Consider the following 14995-nt stretch of genomic DNA (forward strand, 5'->3'; position numbering starts at 1 on the left):
GTACAATTCCTCTGGCTTTTTCAGCCTGCAGTTCTTTTTCTAATTGTCCTACCTTTTCTGCTAACACTTGATTATGTCCCCAAATGATCTTAAAGGCACTGAGGAGGCTGCCCCCCATTCGGCCAGCATGTTGTAACTTCTCTTTACTTTTTGTACTAGGTCCCTCCATGAACTGTCCCCAATACTTCAACAGTTCCAGTGGACATTGCTCCGTCCATGGCTCAGGACGCACCAATGTGCAGGTTTCCCACTTATCCCATAATGTGTTCCACGGCTCGGCCCCCCATTCAGGCCGTTCTACTGGAGGTGCCGCAGAAGGAGCCCCAGCATCCTTTTTCTTAAACATAATGTTAATTCCTCTGCTAAACAATAGTAGCAATCAGGTGAATGGGTCTTATCTCTAATCATGGCGCGATCCGGTAGTTGTGCACTCCACTACACGACCCCACACACACCTGTAAGGTAGATGTGCACCCCACTACCCGACGTGCCCTGACCCTCTGTTCCAATTTCCTCAGTTCCGGAATCCCATCCTCGTTGCCAATTTATGTTCCAGGGAATCGAAAGATTCCGGTGAGGAAATAATGGAACCACAGAATGAGTCTCTCCCTTACTTTATTACAATGCTTCAAGTAGGAAAGAAAGAAAATGGTTAAAGGGTGTCCGGGTTACTTATTAGGTTATGGGCTTACCGACCCCATCGAGGACCCAATGATCAAGAGACCAGCTCCCAGATACATCGTAGCAGGAGAGGGGGCAGGTACTACCCTGGCGGGCGTCCCCGCGGAGGCAACGTGGCCCTCAGTGGCAGTGAGATCTGCCTCCCCGCCTTTCACCAGTCCTGGCCTTTTATTAGTTAAAAAGTGCTGACTCGGCGCAGGGGGCCAGCCTGTGCCAAGAGGAGTGGCCTAGTGGCCTATTTGGCACTAGTTTGAGTCTGTGTTCTAAAGCGCTCAGGGTCTCTTAGGGGTCGGCAACTTCCGGTTACTTCCTCCCCTTCCCTCTTCTTCATCGCTATCTTCATCCCAGTCCAGCGTCTTCGTCACCTCTAAGTGCCCTTGGCTGCCTTTGATGGGCAGCAGTTGGCTATGGCAGCTGGTTACAACATCCCCTTCTGATGAAAATGATGAATTCAGCACAGCTGGTTTCTTCTTCTGAGTTACAAAGTTACAAGGTAGAAAAGCTCGGGATGTACATGTACAAGGCAGTGCAAGGCAGTACAAGGCAAAAAAGACTCCGGCTGGGCCATCACGGACCATTAACTATTGTGTCTCCGGACACAGGTGCAGAGTAGAGGAGGATATCGATGTTGCTGTACGTGCTCTTGACTGTATTCATTTGTATAGTTTGGGTGTGGAAGAGTGGTTCTGTTGACAACTGTTCTGTTTGATCATGAAGGAACTTAAAATGCAACACTTAAGACCTAACTTTAAAACTTTGTGTTCTAAAATAACCAGCACCACAGCAGCCAAGGCCTGGGCCTTCAGGTGTACAAAGCACAATGAAGAAAAAGGCTGAAAGCCGTAAGCAGCCTCCAGTGATGACTCGAGAGCTACAGCAGGTTCCACCAGCTCAGCCGACTGCTTTCATGCCAGCTGCAGGCCCTAAAAGAACAGTAAGTTTCCCCAGATAGCTTTCACAAAGGAACATACTGAAACTGCTCCTACAGGCACTAACAGCAAAACCATAGGGGCCATGCTTACTGCAGGATTTTTACAGACCTTCTATTGCGATAGAAGATACTAAGAGAGCTCTATTAAGTCTTCTGCGTCTCTGCTAAATAAGTGGGCCAGTACTCATTCAAGAAAGTAAGTAGAAATTGGGATGACTGCTCGGTACATCTTTTCTTATAAATGTGGCTTTAAAAGATTGTTCTGAAAGAAATAAAGTGAACTTTCGGGTAGTCGTTCTTGAAGTGTACGAGTATACTTCTGCAGTCTTCATCTTGATGTAGAACCTGTTCTTCTCTTCAGGTGGAGATAAGGGGTTTAGAACTCAGAAGGAGCTTTATTTTACTACTATCTAATAGCTCCTCATGCTTTCAATGTAACTCAATTGCTTAATTCCCCCAAGACAGCATGTTTGATTAAACACGAGCCTGGAACGTGCCTGTAGCTCACAAAAGCAAGTTGTTGTTAACCGCAATCTGAATTGTATGTGAGCATCTGACATTTTTCATCAGATTAACACTCTTGCGTTGACTTCGTTTGGGTTTTGTTCTTCCAAGAAGGAACAGGCACATATGCCACGCTCTTCTACAGTGTAAATTTACATTTTACTGAAGAGGCTGAACACTGATGACAAATCACATATTGTATCACTTCCAAATGACAAGTGGGTTCAAGAAAGATAAACCTTGTGTACAAAGCCCTCCACCAGGCTTAAAAGGAATTGCAGTAATTTTTCCCTTTCCCATGGCAGTCATCTTGTGGTATCTTCGTATCCTACCAGCTTCATGGAGTCTTCTACAAATGGCTAGAAACTGACCACAACCTGACCTACAGGACACCCTCTTCTTTCCTTCACACCTAAGACTGAGCTTGGCTTGCTGATCTTGCAGTGCCTCGTAGCATTTCACTCTAAACTTGTGGAAGTGCCACATTCTGGTCTGACTTCAACAGCCATAAAAATGCTGACACTTTTTAGATACTAATTTTTGTGTATTTTGAAAGCTGACCATTCTCTTCCTCTTCTGGACACCTGTATTTTAGACCGTCAAATTTTCTTTTCCTAGGCAGAAAAAGGGGTGAAAAGGAAAGCTGACGCAATTACTACCACTCCAGTGCTCACCGCAAGCGCTGGCTCCTCTGCAACATTTCATGAGAGAAAAGCTGCTAAGGAATGCAGAGGTGAAAATCCAAATAAGCTTCTGAACAGACACTTGCCGGATTCCAAAGGGCCACCTGTAATTCGTAGAAAGACTCGGCTGTCAGACCAACTAAAACAGTGTAATGATATACTTCAAGAAATGTTCTCAAAGAAGCATGCAGAATATTCGTGGCCTTTCTTAAAACATGATGTTGCCTCTTCCTCACTTGGTAAGAACCAAAGGATCCTACAAGGTCCTACAGACCTGCAAACCATTAAAGTAAGTATGTTTCAGAAGGAACTGGGCTACTTGTGTGCTTGCTTGAGAAATGTGTGTCATGACTGGCTTTTCAGTGTTAACTGAGTAAGTGTCATGAAAGCTGCTTCTGCTTTGAAAGAATGGTCACAGAAACCATATAGTTCTCTCTCTCAACAGACTAAGGCACAGCTCACTGAAGAAAGTTTTCTAAGTCTCATTGTGACTATGTGCAGAGTGGCTAAGCTACTTATCTGTGGAACAAGCTAATCTAAGTTGTGAGGGAACAGCCATCTCCATGAAGCACTTCCAAGCAGGCTGCATGTTAAATACCTTTCAGTCTGTACACACAATGCTGTTGCTAATACTCTATAAAACACAATTTGATTCTGTAATGTCAACTTCTGCTTCTCTCTGAATCTCATTATCCTTGGTGAAGTGCTCTGGAACCTCAACACTGGATATTTATGTGATACCTTTCACATTTTCTGTGAAAAGGAAGCCTTCTAGAAAGAAATCATGTGGCCAGTGCTTCGTGAACACTGCGCATATCTGTCTGGGGTTGAAGTATTTAGGTAAGCCAAGACTCACGTTTGTGGGGAGAGCTGAATTTCAATAGTCTACTGAATTATCTTAAAAATAAGAGATGGCTTGTGCAACACATTGGTTATTTCCCAGTTTCTAACCCATTACTTTGACTCAGACATGGAATAGGTATTGTACAAATAATGCTTAGAATTAAAAGCAAATGCTGAGCAGAATCACCTGAACATTGTTGTCTTGAACTACTGCTGAAACTAGTACTACAAAGTAGTACTAAAAGAGAAAATTCTCTTACTTTTTTAAGGGACAATGTTGAAACGAGAAGCAGGTCTTTCCAGCATGGTTCTTACTACATCTACTGCCTTGATACAAGCTGCACCTGACACTGAACATCAAAATTGTTGCTCCTCGTCTTTTTCTGCCAGTCTATGGTGATGCTTTCTACTTTTAAGCCCTAAATGTGCATTAATTTTCTTTTCCTGTAGAAGAAATTGGACAACTTTGAATACAGTGATATACAGGAATTTGCTACAGATGTGAGACTGATGATAAAGAGCTACTACAAACGTCATTATTCAGACCATGAAAAACCTGCTATGGCAAGAAAATTTCGGGTGAGTTATCACTTCGGTCAGACCTAAAAAAGGACTGTAAGATTCCATTGTGATCACCTCATGCCCTCATGTAGCTTTGTGTGAGAACTAATAACTAATGTTATCAACTACTGTGCTGCCCTGTAGTTCTAGCAAACAAGCAGCAACTTTACAATGATTTTAGAAATCTGAAAAACCTGCTGACTTCTCTGCTTTTCCCAAACCTGACTCTTCAGGGTGTTTTTGAGAAGCACTTTACCAAAATTTCTGTTGAGCCCGCTGCAAGAGTTCCTCTGCCACAGCCTATTAAAGAAATGACAGCAGCTTATTCCAGTGCAGAGAGAAATGGTGATGCTTCAGGAAAAAAGTCATCTAAAGACTCCGAACAGGAGAAAGCAGTTCCTCTGGGCAAGGTTCGGCAGAAAGTAAGTACTCACTGTGCATGACAGGTATCACCTGATGGTGCCACTTGGAACTGTCCATTCTAAGGCTGAGCACCAAGAAGCAGTATTTAAGACAGTCTATATTCATCTGTTTCTCTTCATAGAGAATTTGATTCCTCTCTGGAAGCACCTCCAAACGTTAAGTGAATAGTGCCTCAGCAAATAGAAACTGGTCTTAGTGAATCACTGCGCTAGTACTCCTTCCTGCCACTTCTTCACATGAGACTCTAACTCTGGAAAAATAAAACTGTGTTGCTGTGGTATGATGAGAGCATCCAGGTACTCCACATGTACCTTAGTGGCATATTCTAATGAGGGCATTTCCTTCATACAATCAAGGAGCTCTGTTCTTACACTTACGTCTCTTGAGCCACACAAAAACAAGCCGTTAAATTCTACTTCAGAAAGCTCACTATGAAGTAAAACTGAAGGAATCTCATGCTAATGTGAGGCATGGCTTGGCTTCACTGGCTGAGAGTGGAATGGGCCTTGGTTCTGCTTGAATATAATGCTTTAACCTGCTTCTGCTCTATCTGTAAACTGGGGGTGTGGAATTCATTCTGCTATTCAAATGAGGGACAGTTAGCCTTCAGTATCTGTCAGAGTAGCATACACATCATCTATTTACGAATACAGGATGAGGACAACCAAAAGTCTACAAGAAAGACAGCCTTTGCAGTAGTGGAGTATTTCAGTGTGTCTGAATTCTCACTCTCAGAATCTCTCCGCCTTCCTTCTAACTCTTATGAGCTTTAAACAAGCTTGTGTTAAGCCTTGCTCTGAAGCTGTTATTCTGTGATATAAAATGACGAGTAACGACATATGGGTTGAAGATGCACAAGCCCACTCCCATGAGCCTAAAGTCAGTAATGCTGCAGAGGTCTAATCTACTAAGGCACTTGTGTGCTTCCCAAGTACTTACATTAAAGAGAGGCCACTGGATACTCCCACAGGGACTTCTGCTTTTTTGTTCTTCACACGATGCTAGAAGACGTATGCTGTTAGAAATGCCTGCATAAAATAAGTAGCCTTACAGCTTCTATGTCCATAGTCTGTCACTGTAACATAGCAAGATGCTTGGGAAATCAACCTCCTTTGGAAAGCAAACTTCCTATTAACATCCACTCAGCTGCTACAAACCTCCTGTGCTATTTAGGACCAGTTCATCGGTCCTCTGACACTGCCTAAGATTCAGCATTATGTATTATTTTTCGGCTTTTGACAGCTTAAACATGTTCACCAGAAAACAGAGAAGGCTGAAACAGAGAAAAGGAACAGCAAGGAAAAAGCTGAAATGCAAAGCCTGACTGGAAAGAAAAACGTAAACCCCAAGAAATCTAAGAGCGAGCTGCCTTCAGACATGTGAGTGGGGGGGACCTGTGGGGGTGTCATTACTTTACACCGCTGTTACTGAAGTACGCTTTTTTCCTTGCAGTCAACCAAAGCAAAGCTTGCAGCCCGCCCTGCTGGCACCTAAGTCAGAAGATGAAGGTGCCAAGCCTTCAAATTGCCAAGCCTAGCAATTATGATGAAAAAAGACAGCTGACTATGGACATAAATAACCTCCCCAGAGATAAGCTTGACAAAACAGCCCGTATAATACAGTCAACAGAATCTTCACTGAGGACCTGTAACGTTGAGGAGATGGAAATAGACTTTCAAACTCTAAAGCCTTCACCACCAACACAACTAGAGAAGTATGTGGCAACCTCTTTGAGAGAAATGAAGCAGCCGGGTATGTAGCACAAATGGTGCTTTCAAAAACAAACAAAGCAAGCCAACAAAAACCCCCACTAGATTCCTTTTCTGTTTCACTGTTCTAAACAACAACTTAATTCCGAAAGGAAAAAAGATCTAGAGAAGAAACCAGTGGATGTCAGTGGTCAACTAAACCCAAAGAACAACTTCAAGTGTAATGTGCCTCTTTCACTCATTTGCAATAGAAATAGTTTAAAGGGTGATTCTCCCCTTGGGCTTACGTACTGTTATACAACTGGGGACTTTCTCCTCAGAACAGTTGAGGTCTTCAGCTTCCCACTGCTGGTCTTCACATTCTTCCTATGTTGAGTAAGCTGGAGTCACAGCAGCAAACTGGGTCAATAACATGTCCTGTCTAAACCATCTTCCTTATTATTGCATCTAATTCTTCATGACACGTAAAGATGATAACTTCAGAGCTTACAGGACACTGGAAGACTTCTACCTTATGCTGTATATGAAACCATGGGAGGGAGGGGAGGAGAAGCCTCCAACTCTCTAAGTATTCGATTGCAACTCAATTTCTAAAGCTTAGGATTGAGGAACAACAAACTTTAGTCATACCTGTTAGGCTACAGTGACACTAGTGCTGTCATGCTAGCAAAACACATGCATCAGTTGACACGCCTTATTCTTAAGAAAGTGTCCTAGGAGAATCAGATCAGTTTTAAGGCCATAATGTCTTTGCATATCAAAGACAGAAATTCAGTACATACTCAAGCAAATCCACACTTACTGCCAGTTCTTGTGAGCGACTGACAACGGGTCAATGCAGCTGATGCTACTGCTACAGGTCAAGTTCTTCCTCATGACCTAGCGAGTGCTACTGCTGCCCTCTACTGCGTATCTATCAAGCTCCTATGTGAAATCAGGTAGCTGAAATTGTAGAAGCAGCCATACAGAGACACAGGCTTGCACGCAGCACTAGCTCAGTGAACATTTTTCCTGGCTGGGATACATGATGGCTTGAAAACACCCTAGAAAGAATAGCTTAAAGAAGCAGCTGAAATCAATGGTGAAGGCTGTGATGTGGGGAGAGCGAGAAGGCAGCCAGGCAAACTTCACAACTGGCATCTGGCTTCTTTACCAGAGCTTAAGCTGGCAATTACCAACGACTTGTGTGCAGGGGACTGGTATTCATGTCACTTCTAAGTATTGAAGCTCCTACTGGAACAACAGGCTTTGAGACAGCTTTTTGCTGCAAAATCCACTATTCACTGAGAGAAATCCACCCTGCAGATGCAAAATACTCAGATGGTGGGTAGGTGGCAAAAGATGACAATTCTGCAGTACCTATGGCTTGGGAAAAAGGAGAGCTGGCTACCGATAAAGACCTCAGCATGCAGGTCCACCAGCAGCAGCAGCAGCAAGCACAGGAACAGGCTCTTAACAGCTGGAAAACTTGGCAGGAGGAACTGGAATTGCTTGAATTGAGTCTTGAAACAGCACAGTTTTAACCTACTTTAAGATTGGAAATTGTGTGGTTCGGCTCCTCCTTGGCTATTTCAGTCATTCAGCCAGCTTCCCCCTGGTAAATCTCCCTCCTTCCTAAGGCTCTTAAGTCAACTTTGAATGGACAGAGGACAAGGAAAGGGCAGGAGATGAAGGGTTATATAGGAAAAGAGACCTAACAAGATTGATCCTACTCTTGTACATGAAGACTGCTCCACGGCACCTTGGTCTAAATTCTCTCTTTTCTCCCACAGTTAAAATGAATGATCCAACTATTAATGACGACACCATGCTGAGCATCACCAGTAGCTCCTCAGAGTCTGAAATGGGTCAGTAAACTTCACTTTGTGATTTTGTTGGGAAAACGTTTGCCTCCTCAGTCAACATCCACTGTTCCACATGCTTGACAAGGATTTCAGTTACTCTTGGAGGTCTGCTCCATGTTTCAGGCCCAATTCACTCCTAGCCAATGAGTGGTTCATGGCTGAGTTTGTACATTAAAACAAAAAATACCACCACAAGAGCTCTGTGTATCTAACCCAGAGACTTGACTATCAGGCTATAGCTTACTCCTGTGCTTTTGATTCCTCTTTGAAAGTGTCATTTACTTTATTTGCTCTCCTGGTCTGCAGCCTGAAGGGTGCCTTACCCTGGGGTAAAGCTTGGTCCCTAAGCTGAGGGAGAACGGTGCCAACAGCATTCACTGCACAGCCAAAGCCCACCCTGCTACTGGAGCTCTCTCAAGCTTGTTCAAGGGCCATTACAGTTCTGCAGCATCAGCACAGCCCAGTGACCTTTCTCTCTGCACACACAACTCCCTCCGCTTTTCTAGGACACAAGAGATCTGCCAAACTGCAGGCCTACAATGTGGGTATCTAGATGAGGTAGCAGTGTAAGGTGAGATGAATGCTCAGCCCTTTGCGCTCTGGAGAAGCAAACACAGTGAAGTCAGTAGTGGCAGCAAACACCCTGGTCCTGCAGGAACCTCTGTTGGGCTGTTTATGTCTGGGAGGAGTTCTCTAAACATGTCAAGCTGAAGTCGAAGTATCCAAGAATGTTCCTTTCCTGGGAGGATTGGCTCTCTAGGTACAACTGCAACTTGCATCTTGGATGTGTGAACAATAAAGCAGATGACAGTGACTGATTTTCTTTCTCTTTTCCATCCCCTCGTTTCTGACACTCCCCTGTATTTACGGTTACAGAAACATCCTCAGCACAGAGTGAAGACACGAAGAACAGGCCAATCTCTATGGAAAAGCCAGAGGTAAACTGACTGGAATGGTTATAACATTTCTACCCCTAAACAACCGTTTGTTATGTATAAAGGTACTGGAAATGACACAACTGTATCAGGAAATAAGGAACAGGGCTTGAATGCTGCTTGTTCTGTGGGACTCATTTACATGGAGATGGAAGAGCTGCTGTTTGTTAAAAGAAGCTTCTCTACCTGTGTGATGTCCTGGGACAACTCCTGAGGCTTTTACCTCTTACAATCACTGCGCTAACTCCACGCTAGGCAAAGGAGAAGGGAAAAGAAGAGAGGGGAAGAATGCCCCACACACCCCATGGCTCCATCCCACCCACCTCCAGATAGGAAAATCCATCAAGCACTCGTACCATCATCAGGACACTTTGTATTACTTATTGTCATGTTCCTACTATAAGCAACTTCAGTTTTAGCTAGAAATAATTGTTCTTGCCTCTCAGATCTCATTGCTCTATGCCTGTAGAGACAGTGGGTGTTGATTCTTGTCAGGGTTCAGCTGCCCTTCACAACTTCCCCTGAAGCTTTAGGTTTCAATATATTTTGCTTTCTGAAATGGACAGAAACTATCTCTTGAGTCTGTAAGACCCTGTCCTGCAAGAAAGGAGGAAAAGCAACTCACCCTTTCCCCTTTGTGTTCCCTACCCAAGGCAGCAAGTCACATGTCTTAAAAGGCTCAGGTTTGTGCAACACCTCCCCCAGTTCAAGGCAATCACTACACAACCTTGCACAAAGAAAAGCTACCTCAGAGCTCAAGTAATAGAGCTGCCCTTTACCCTGGGCCCTGAGCTGGACTGGAGCGACTGGCTTCACAACAGGAAAAGCCAATTGCGCTCTTCAGGCTTAAAGAGCTTCTATGGGTTTCTCATATTATACCCATTCCATCACTGAGCATCTCAGAGCAGTTCATGTTCTAAATGCACAGTGCTCATGTAAGAACTTGCTCTGACTACCACAACATGAATGAGATCTAATTCTTCCCGGGTGTTTACAGAAGCTGGAGCTGCAACCACTGCTCCAAGCTTCTACATCTTTAATCCTACTGCTAGAAGATAAGAAGCCACGTGTTTAGTGCTTCAGAATACAGTTTGAAATCTAATTTCTGTTTTAGGTATCCAACTCAACTCTGCAGGTTGGCAGTACTGAATGGTTTAGAAAAGGTAAGAAACAACAGGCCTATACAAGTCAAATAAACTTCAAAACAAGGCTGGGGAGGGAACTGCTGATTCAACATTCATGGGTCAAGAACCCAGTATATACTGTCATGATAAAAACTGTAACTGATATCAGGGGTGCAAAGTCAAAAATGTCTGGCTTAAAGAAATAAAATGCGGAACCCTTATAGATCAATCTGTTTGCAGAATAATGGAGGGGGTGCAGTTTCTCCTTGTCCTCAAACAGAACAAAAAAAGGCAACAAATCAATAGAAAAAGCTGCTGAATAGGTGCTTCGTTTCTTCTCTTGGTGTTAAGAAGTCATCTGCTTCATGTATTCTGGATTAGGAACTTACTTACCTTTCTGAATTTAGCCCTGGAGGTAAGTAACCCAGTCTTCGGGAAAGTCCGAGAGAACCCATGCTCCACTGGTCAAACTTCACAAGCCTTTAAGCTGTTTTCTGATGAAGCTTCATCGAGCTCTTTTCTCACAGCACCTTCTCGGTATTTTGAGTTACCATCTCCAGCTCTTGGTGACAGTAAAGCAATGACAAAGAGGCTTTCGCTATGGAACAAACAAGAACACAGGTTCCCAGGAAGCTGCAATCCATATAGAGATCAGACTTCATATGTATTTCAAACTGTAAATGGGAAAGTGTGTGGTTCAGCTCCTCCTTGGCTATTTCAGTCATTCAGCCAGCTTCCCCCTGGTAAGCTCCCTCCTTTCTAAGGCTCTTAAGTCAACTTTAAATGGACAGAGGACAAGGAAAGGGCAGGAGATGAAGGGTTCTATAGGAAAAGAGACCTAAACAAGATTGATCCTACTCTTGTACATGAAGACTGCTCCAGTGCACCGTGGTCTAAATTCTCTCTTTTCTCCCACAGTTAAAATGAATGATCCAGGTATTCAAGACCAGACTATGCTGAGCATCAGTAGCAGCTCCTCAGATTCTGAAATGGATCAATAAACTTTCTTTGTTGTTTTGTTTGGAAAACGTCTGCCTCCTCAGTTAACATCCACTGTTCCACATGCTTGACAAGGATTTCAGTTACTCTTGGAGGTTTGCTCCATGTTTCAGGCCCAATTCACTCCTAGTCCATGAGCGGTTCATTGCTGAATTTGTACATTAAAACAAAAAATAACACCACAAGAGCTCTGTGTATCTAACCCAGAGACTTGACTATTAGGCTATAGCTTACTCCTGTGGTTTGGATTCCTCTTTGAAAGCGTCATCTACTTTATCTGCTCTCCTGGTCTGCAGCCTGAAGGGTGCCTTACCCTGGGGTAAGACTTGGTCCCTAAGCTGAGGGAGAACGGTGCCAGCAGCATTCACTGCACAGCCAAAGCCCACCCTGCTGCTGGAGCTCTCTCAAGCTTTACACAATATATACATGTTCTACTGTGCCAATATGTTGTTTACAGTATAAAAAAAATCACAAAAAGGGAACTCAACTCTTTTAAATGGTGTTTATTTAATTTTGCTTAGTTATTTTTATTTTGTAATTTTAAAAAATGATTTTTATGAAAGATTTTCTTCCCACTCTCCACTTTGGAGACTGCTGATTTAGTTGAACCTCCCGCTCAAAACTCCCTGTTCCTGTGAAGACCTCTGGTTTGTTGAGCTCCTGAATCAAAGCTGGAAGTGAAGGTAACACTGCCAGCGTTGTGGTGAGAGTCTGCCAATTAACATCCAACCAAGTAAACAAAGTGGACAAGACTTTCTACAAATAACTGAATTTTCACATGAAGGAAATCAATTGCATCTGAAGTCATAAATGCCAGCTAAAGCATGCCTAAAAATGGTAACCCGCTCTTTCAGGTCGCAGGCTGATGAGCTAGTGCTGGCTCCAGAATACCTATCCTGCAACAAAATACTGCTCTCTATCTTCTACTCCTGCCATTGCTGGAATGGCAGTATTTCATAGCAGGAAGTGTGTACTGACAAATGCTCAGATTGGGCTATCGCCCCTTTAAATGCCTGCGGAAGCCCTCTTACATGTGCCTTGCCAGGATGCATACTCAAGTGTATGCTGTTTGAGAGAGGTGTGCTTAAATAGGAAGGGGATTTGGGGTGAAAGATGGTTCCTAATGCAAAGCGGTGCTGTTAGGAGGTCTTGTTTCACATCCACATCAAAAGTGATTTAGGCCTACCTTCATTTGTAGTCTATACATCATCAACAGCTGTTTGTCCTGCAATAGAAGATTACAGTTCACACTCAGGGCTCTTACACTGCTGTCATCTAGACATACTTTCTGACTGGGTTAATGCAAGCTCAAGACCTCTTGCTTTGGAAACAGGAGGTAATGGAGGGTAGGGCAAGAATTTATCTTCTGCATTTCACTCATTCTATATAACTCTATGGGCATTGCGGATGGTATGAACTGGTACTTTTGCCCCTTGAAAAACTAATTCCAGCTGCCACAACTCTATGTTTTCATGAAGACTTAGAAGTCACAATGTCAGTACTGCTAACGCTAATCTGATAAACCCTTTATCTGCAACTGCAAGTCACTTAAAGACCATGATCAGTTCCTACCTCTGGACAGAAAGCTGAGTTCAGAGGAAAGAGAGATGGCCTCCAAACTCAAGTAGCAAGCCTATAATGACTGAGTTTGCCCAAAGCTATCACCACACTCAAGGATGCAGGAATACCACTTGCATAGGTACCTCCTGCAGACAAGCAGCTGCATAAACAGACTAAGTATTTTTAGTTGCCTAACAGTTAAAATGAGTTTTAACAGCTGAGTTCTGTTGCTAATTTATCTTGATCATTTATGAGAATAGCTGCACTAAATGCGTCCATTTTATACTTTTGTCTACACCAGTAATTCTTATCTGCATGTAAACGAAGGGTTAGATAGTTAAAAGCTTTAACAGGTTCCTCCGTCACTAATAAATGGAACATGTTAGATTTTTCACTATCAACTAGGAGCTGGTCAGGCTAGAGGAAGGGTCAGTTAACGGGCAAAGTTGTCCTCTTTTGTCTCTCAGCTGAACTGACAAAAGACAAGCAGGCAGATGGCACGTTATGGAGGGCAAAGCACACTGTCAAAGCACATAAGACTATCTGCCCTGGGGTTGGTTTGGCTTGGCACCCATTAGAACAACAATTTAGAGCAGAAGATAGGAAAATCGAAGTATAAGGAAGCTGGAAAAACAATTGGGATTCTGCATTTTTCTTATTCATACAAAATACATAGAAGATTCTGAGCTTTCTTCTGCAAGATGCAGGAAAATGTGTGGAAGGTGTTTGCCTCGTACAAACAGGTTTGCCACACATGCAGCCAGCGTGGTCTGGCGTACAAAGCAAGCACTCCTCAATAAAAGGAATTCTAATGCTTCCTTGGCCAACAGGACAGCAAAGATAGTGCAGCCAGAGGTGCCCAGAAATGCTGAGCTAGGGCATGCAGCAATCTCACTGTGCAGAAGCTGCTCAGAACTGCTAGGTTCCCAGCTCTATCTTCTTCCCACCTCTGATTCTGGATCCCTATCTAATATCTGAAAATGATGCAGCTAACCTCCACAGGCAGAAGGTTTGTACAATTTAGACATTTGACATAAAACTACCCAGGTAGTTAGTGATGTATAAATAAACTTATCACTATTCTTGTGAAAACATTTGGTCTGCTTTTTGTACAAGAAATATGGCATAGCTTACCTAAATACCTGCTTACAGTAAAGCACATCACACTTCCACCTTTAATCCTTCCGGCATCCTAGATGGCTACTATCATTTTGTCAATGCTGTGTCTAACCTGTTGCTAGCCTTTCATCAACCTTTCTTTAGCAGTAAGTGGAAGTTGTGGTCAACTCCAGGATTTCCAACCTTGGTTTACCAATTTTTCTTAGAGGATGTTTTCTACTAATTCATTCAGATTACTGGTTTATTAAGGAATTTGATGACTACCATGATACAAACAGCAACACTGGTTGCTTTGCTCCTGCCAAACTTTCTAATTCTCCTAACTGGGTCACTGGTTTACTGAGGTGCGCTGCAGGGAAAACCCTGTGGCAGTTAAGTCTGATACTGAGAAGCTGCAAAGACTTTTTCTCTACAAAACAAAGGTTATAAATGCAAAGTTTGATTACCTATATGTTAATGCTAAAGTCAGCACTATGAGTAATCTGAGCATGAGCTGAAGTCTCAGGCTTGGTAGGCATGATTCATATAATCCTACTGGAGTCTGCAGAGGTCAGTGTCTTAACTGAATCATCGGCTTCTGCTGTTGTTCCTCCTCCTCTTGCCCAAGAGAATGAAGGAAGAAGCTTTAAACAGCCCAGCACCTTTTCCACCAGCAGCCTTATAGAGCTCCTGGCCTTAAGTTCGTAGGGCTCACATTCAGACCACGAGCAGGGATGGTGAACAACAGGATTCAACATTGCCAGCTGATGTGGGCTAATGACACTTCATCTGTATTATAACAAGAAGAAGCTAGGCAGCTTTTTACAGCCACCTGAAGATGCTATCTTTAGCTGTAAAAAATAAATGCAGATAATGGTTTTGTATCTTACTTGAACTTTTAAATGCATGAAAATGCAGTAATGGGCAATTCTTCATAACATTCCTTTCTGCTGCTTCAAGGTTTTTATTTGCTGTTAGAAGAGAAAAATGTCGTACTTGTTGAAACCAGTGTTAATTCTGTCACTGCCTTCAATGGGACTAGGATTCAACATCAGTGTCTATATTTATAACTCTGAATTTAGAACAAGTAGGAGAAAGCA

The 14995-nt window shown here is 43.2% G+C and overlaps 1 protein-coding gene across 1 annotated transcript; it reads left to right on the forward strand.

Annotated features, from left to right (window-relative positions):
* Window positions 1-1501: 1501 nt before the first annotated feature.
* Window positions 1502-11239, forward strand: LOC115611643 (bromodomain-containing protein 3-like). Its single transcript, XM_030494888.1, is given in 11 exon segments — window positions 1502-1615; window positions 2735-3088; window positions 4093-4221; window positions 4437-4625; window positions 5869-6005; window positions 6079-6139; window positions 6141-6555; window positions 8108-8182; window positions 9056-9117; window positions 10229-10277; window positions 11157-11239. Coding segments are annotated over 11 exon segments (1668 nt in total).
* Window positions 11240-14995: the final 3756 nt, after the last annotated feature.

The sequence above is a fragment of the Strigops habroptila genome, chromosome 8 (genome assembly GCF_004027225.2).
Source record: "Strigops habroptila isolate Jane chromosome 8, bStrHab1.2.pri, whole genome shotgun sequence".
In the NCBI taxonomy this organism is placed as follows: domain Eukaryota; kingdom Metazoa; phylum Chordata; class Aves; order Psittaciformes; family Psittacidae; genus Strigops; species Strigops habroptila.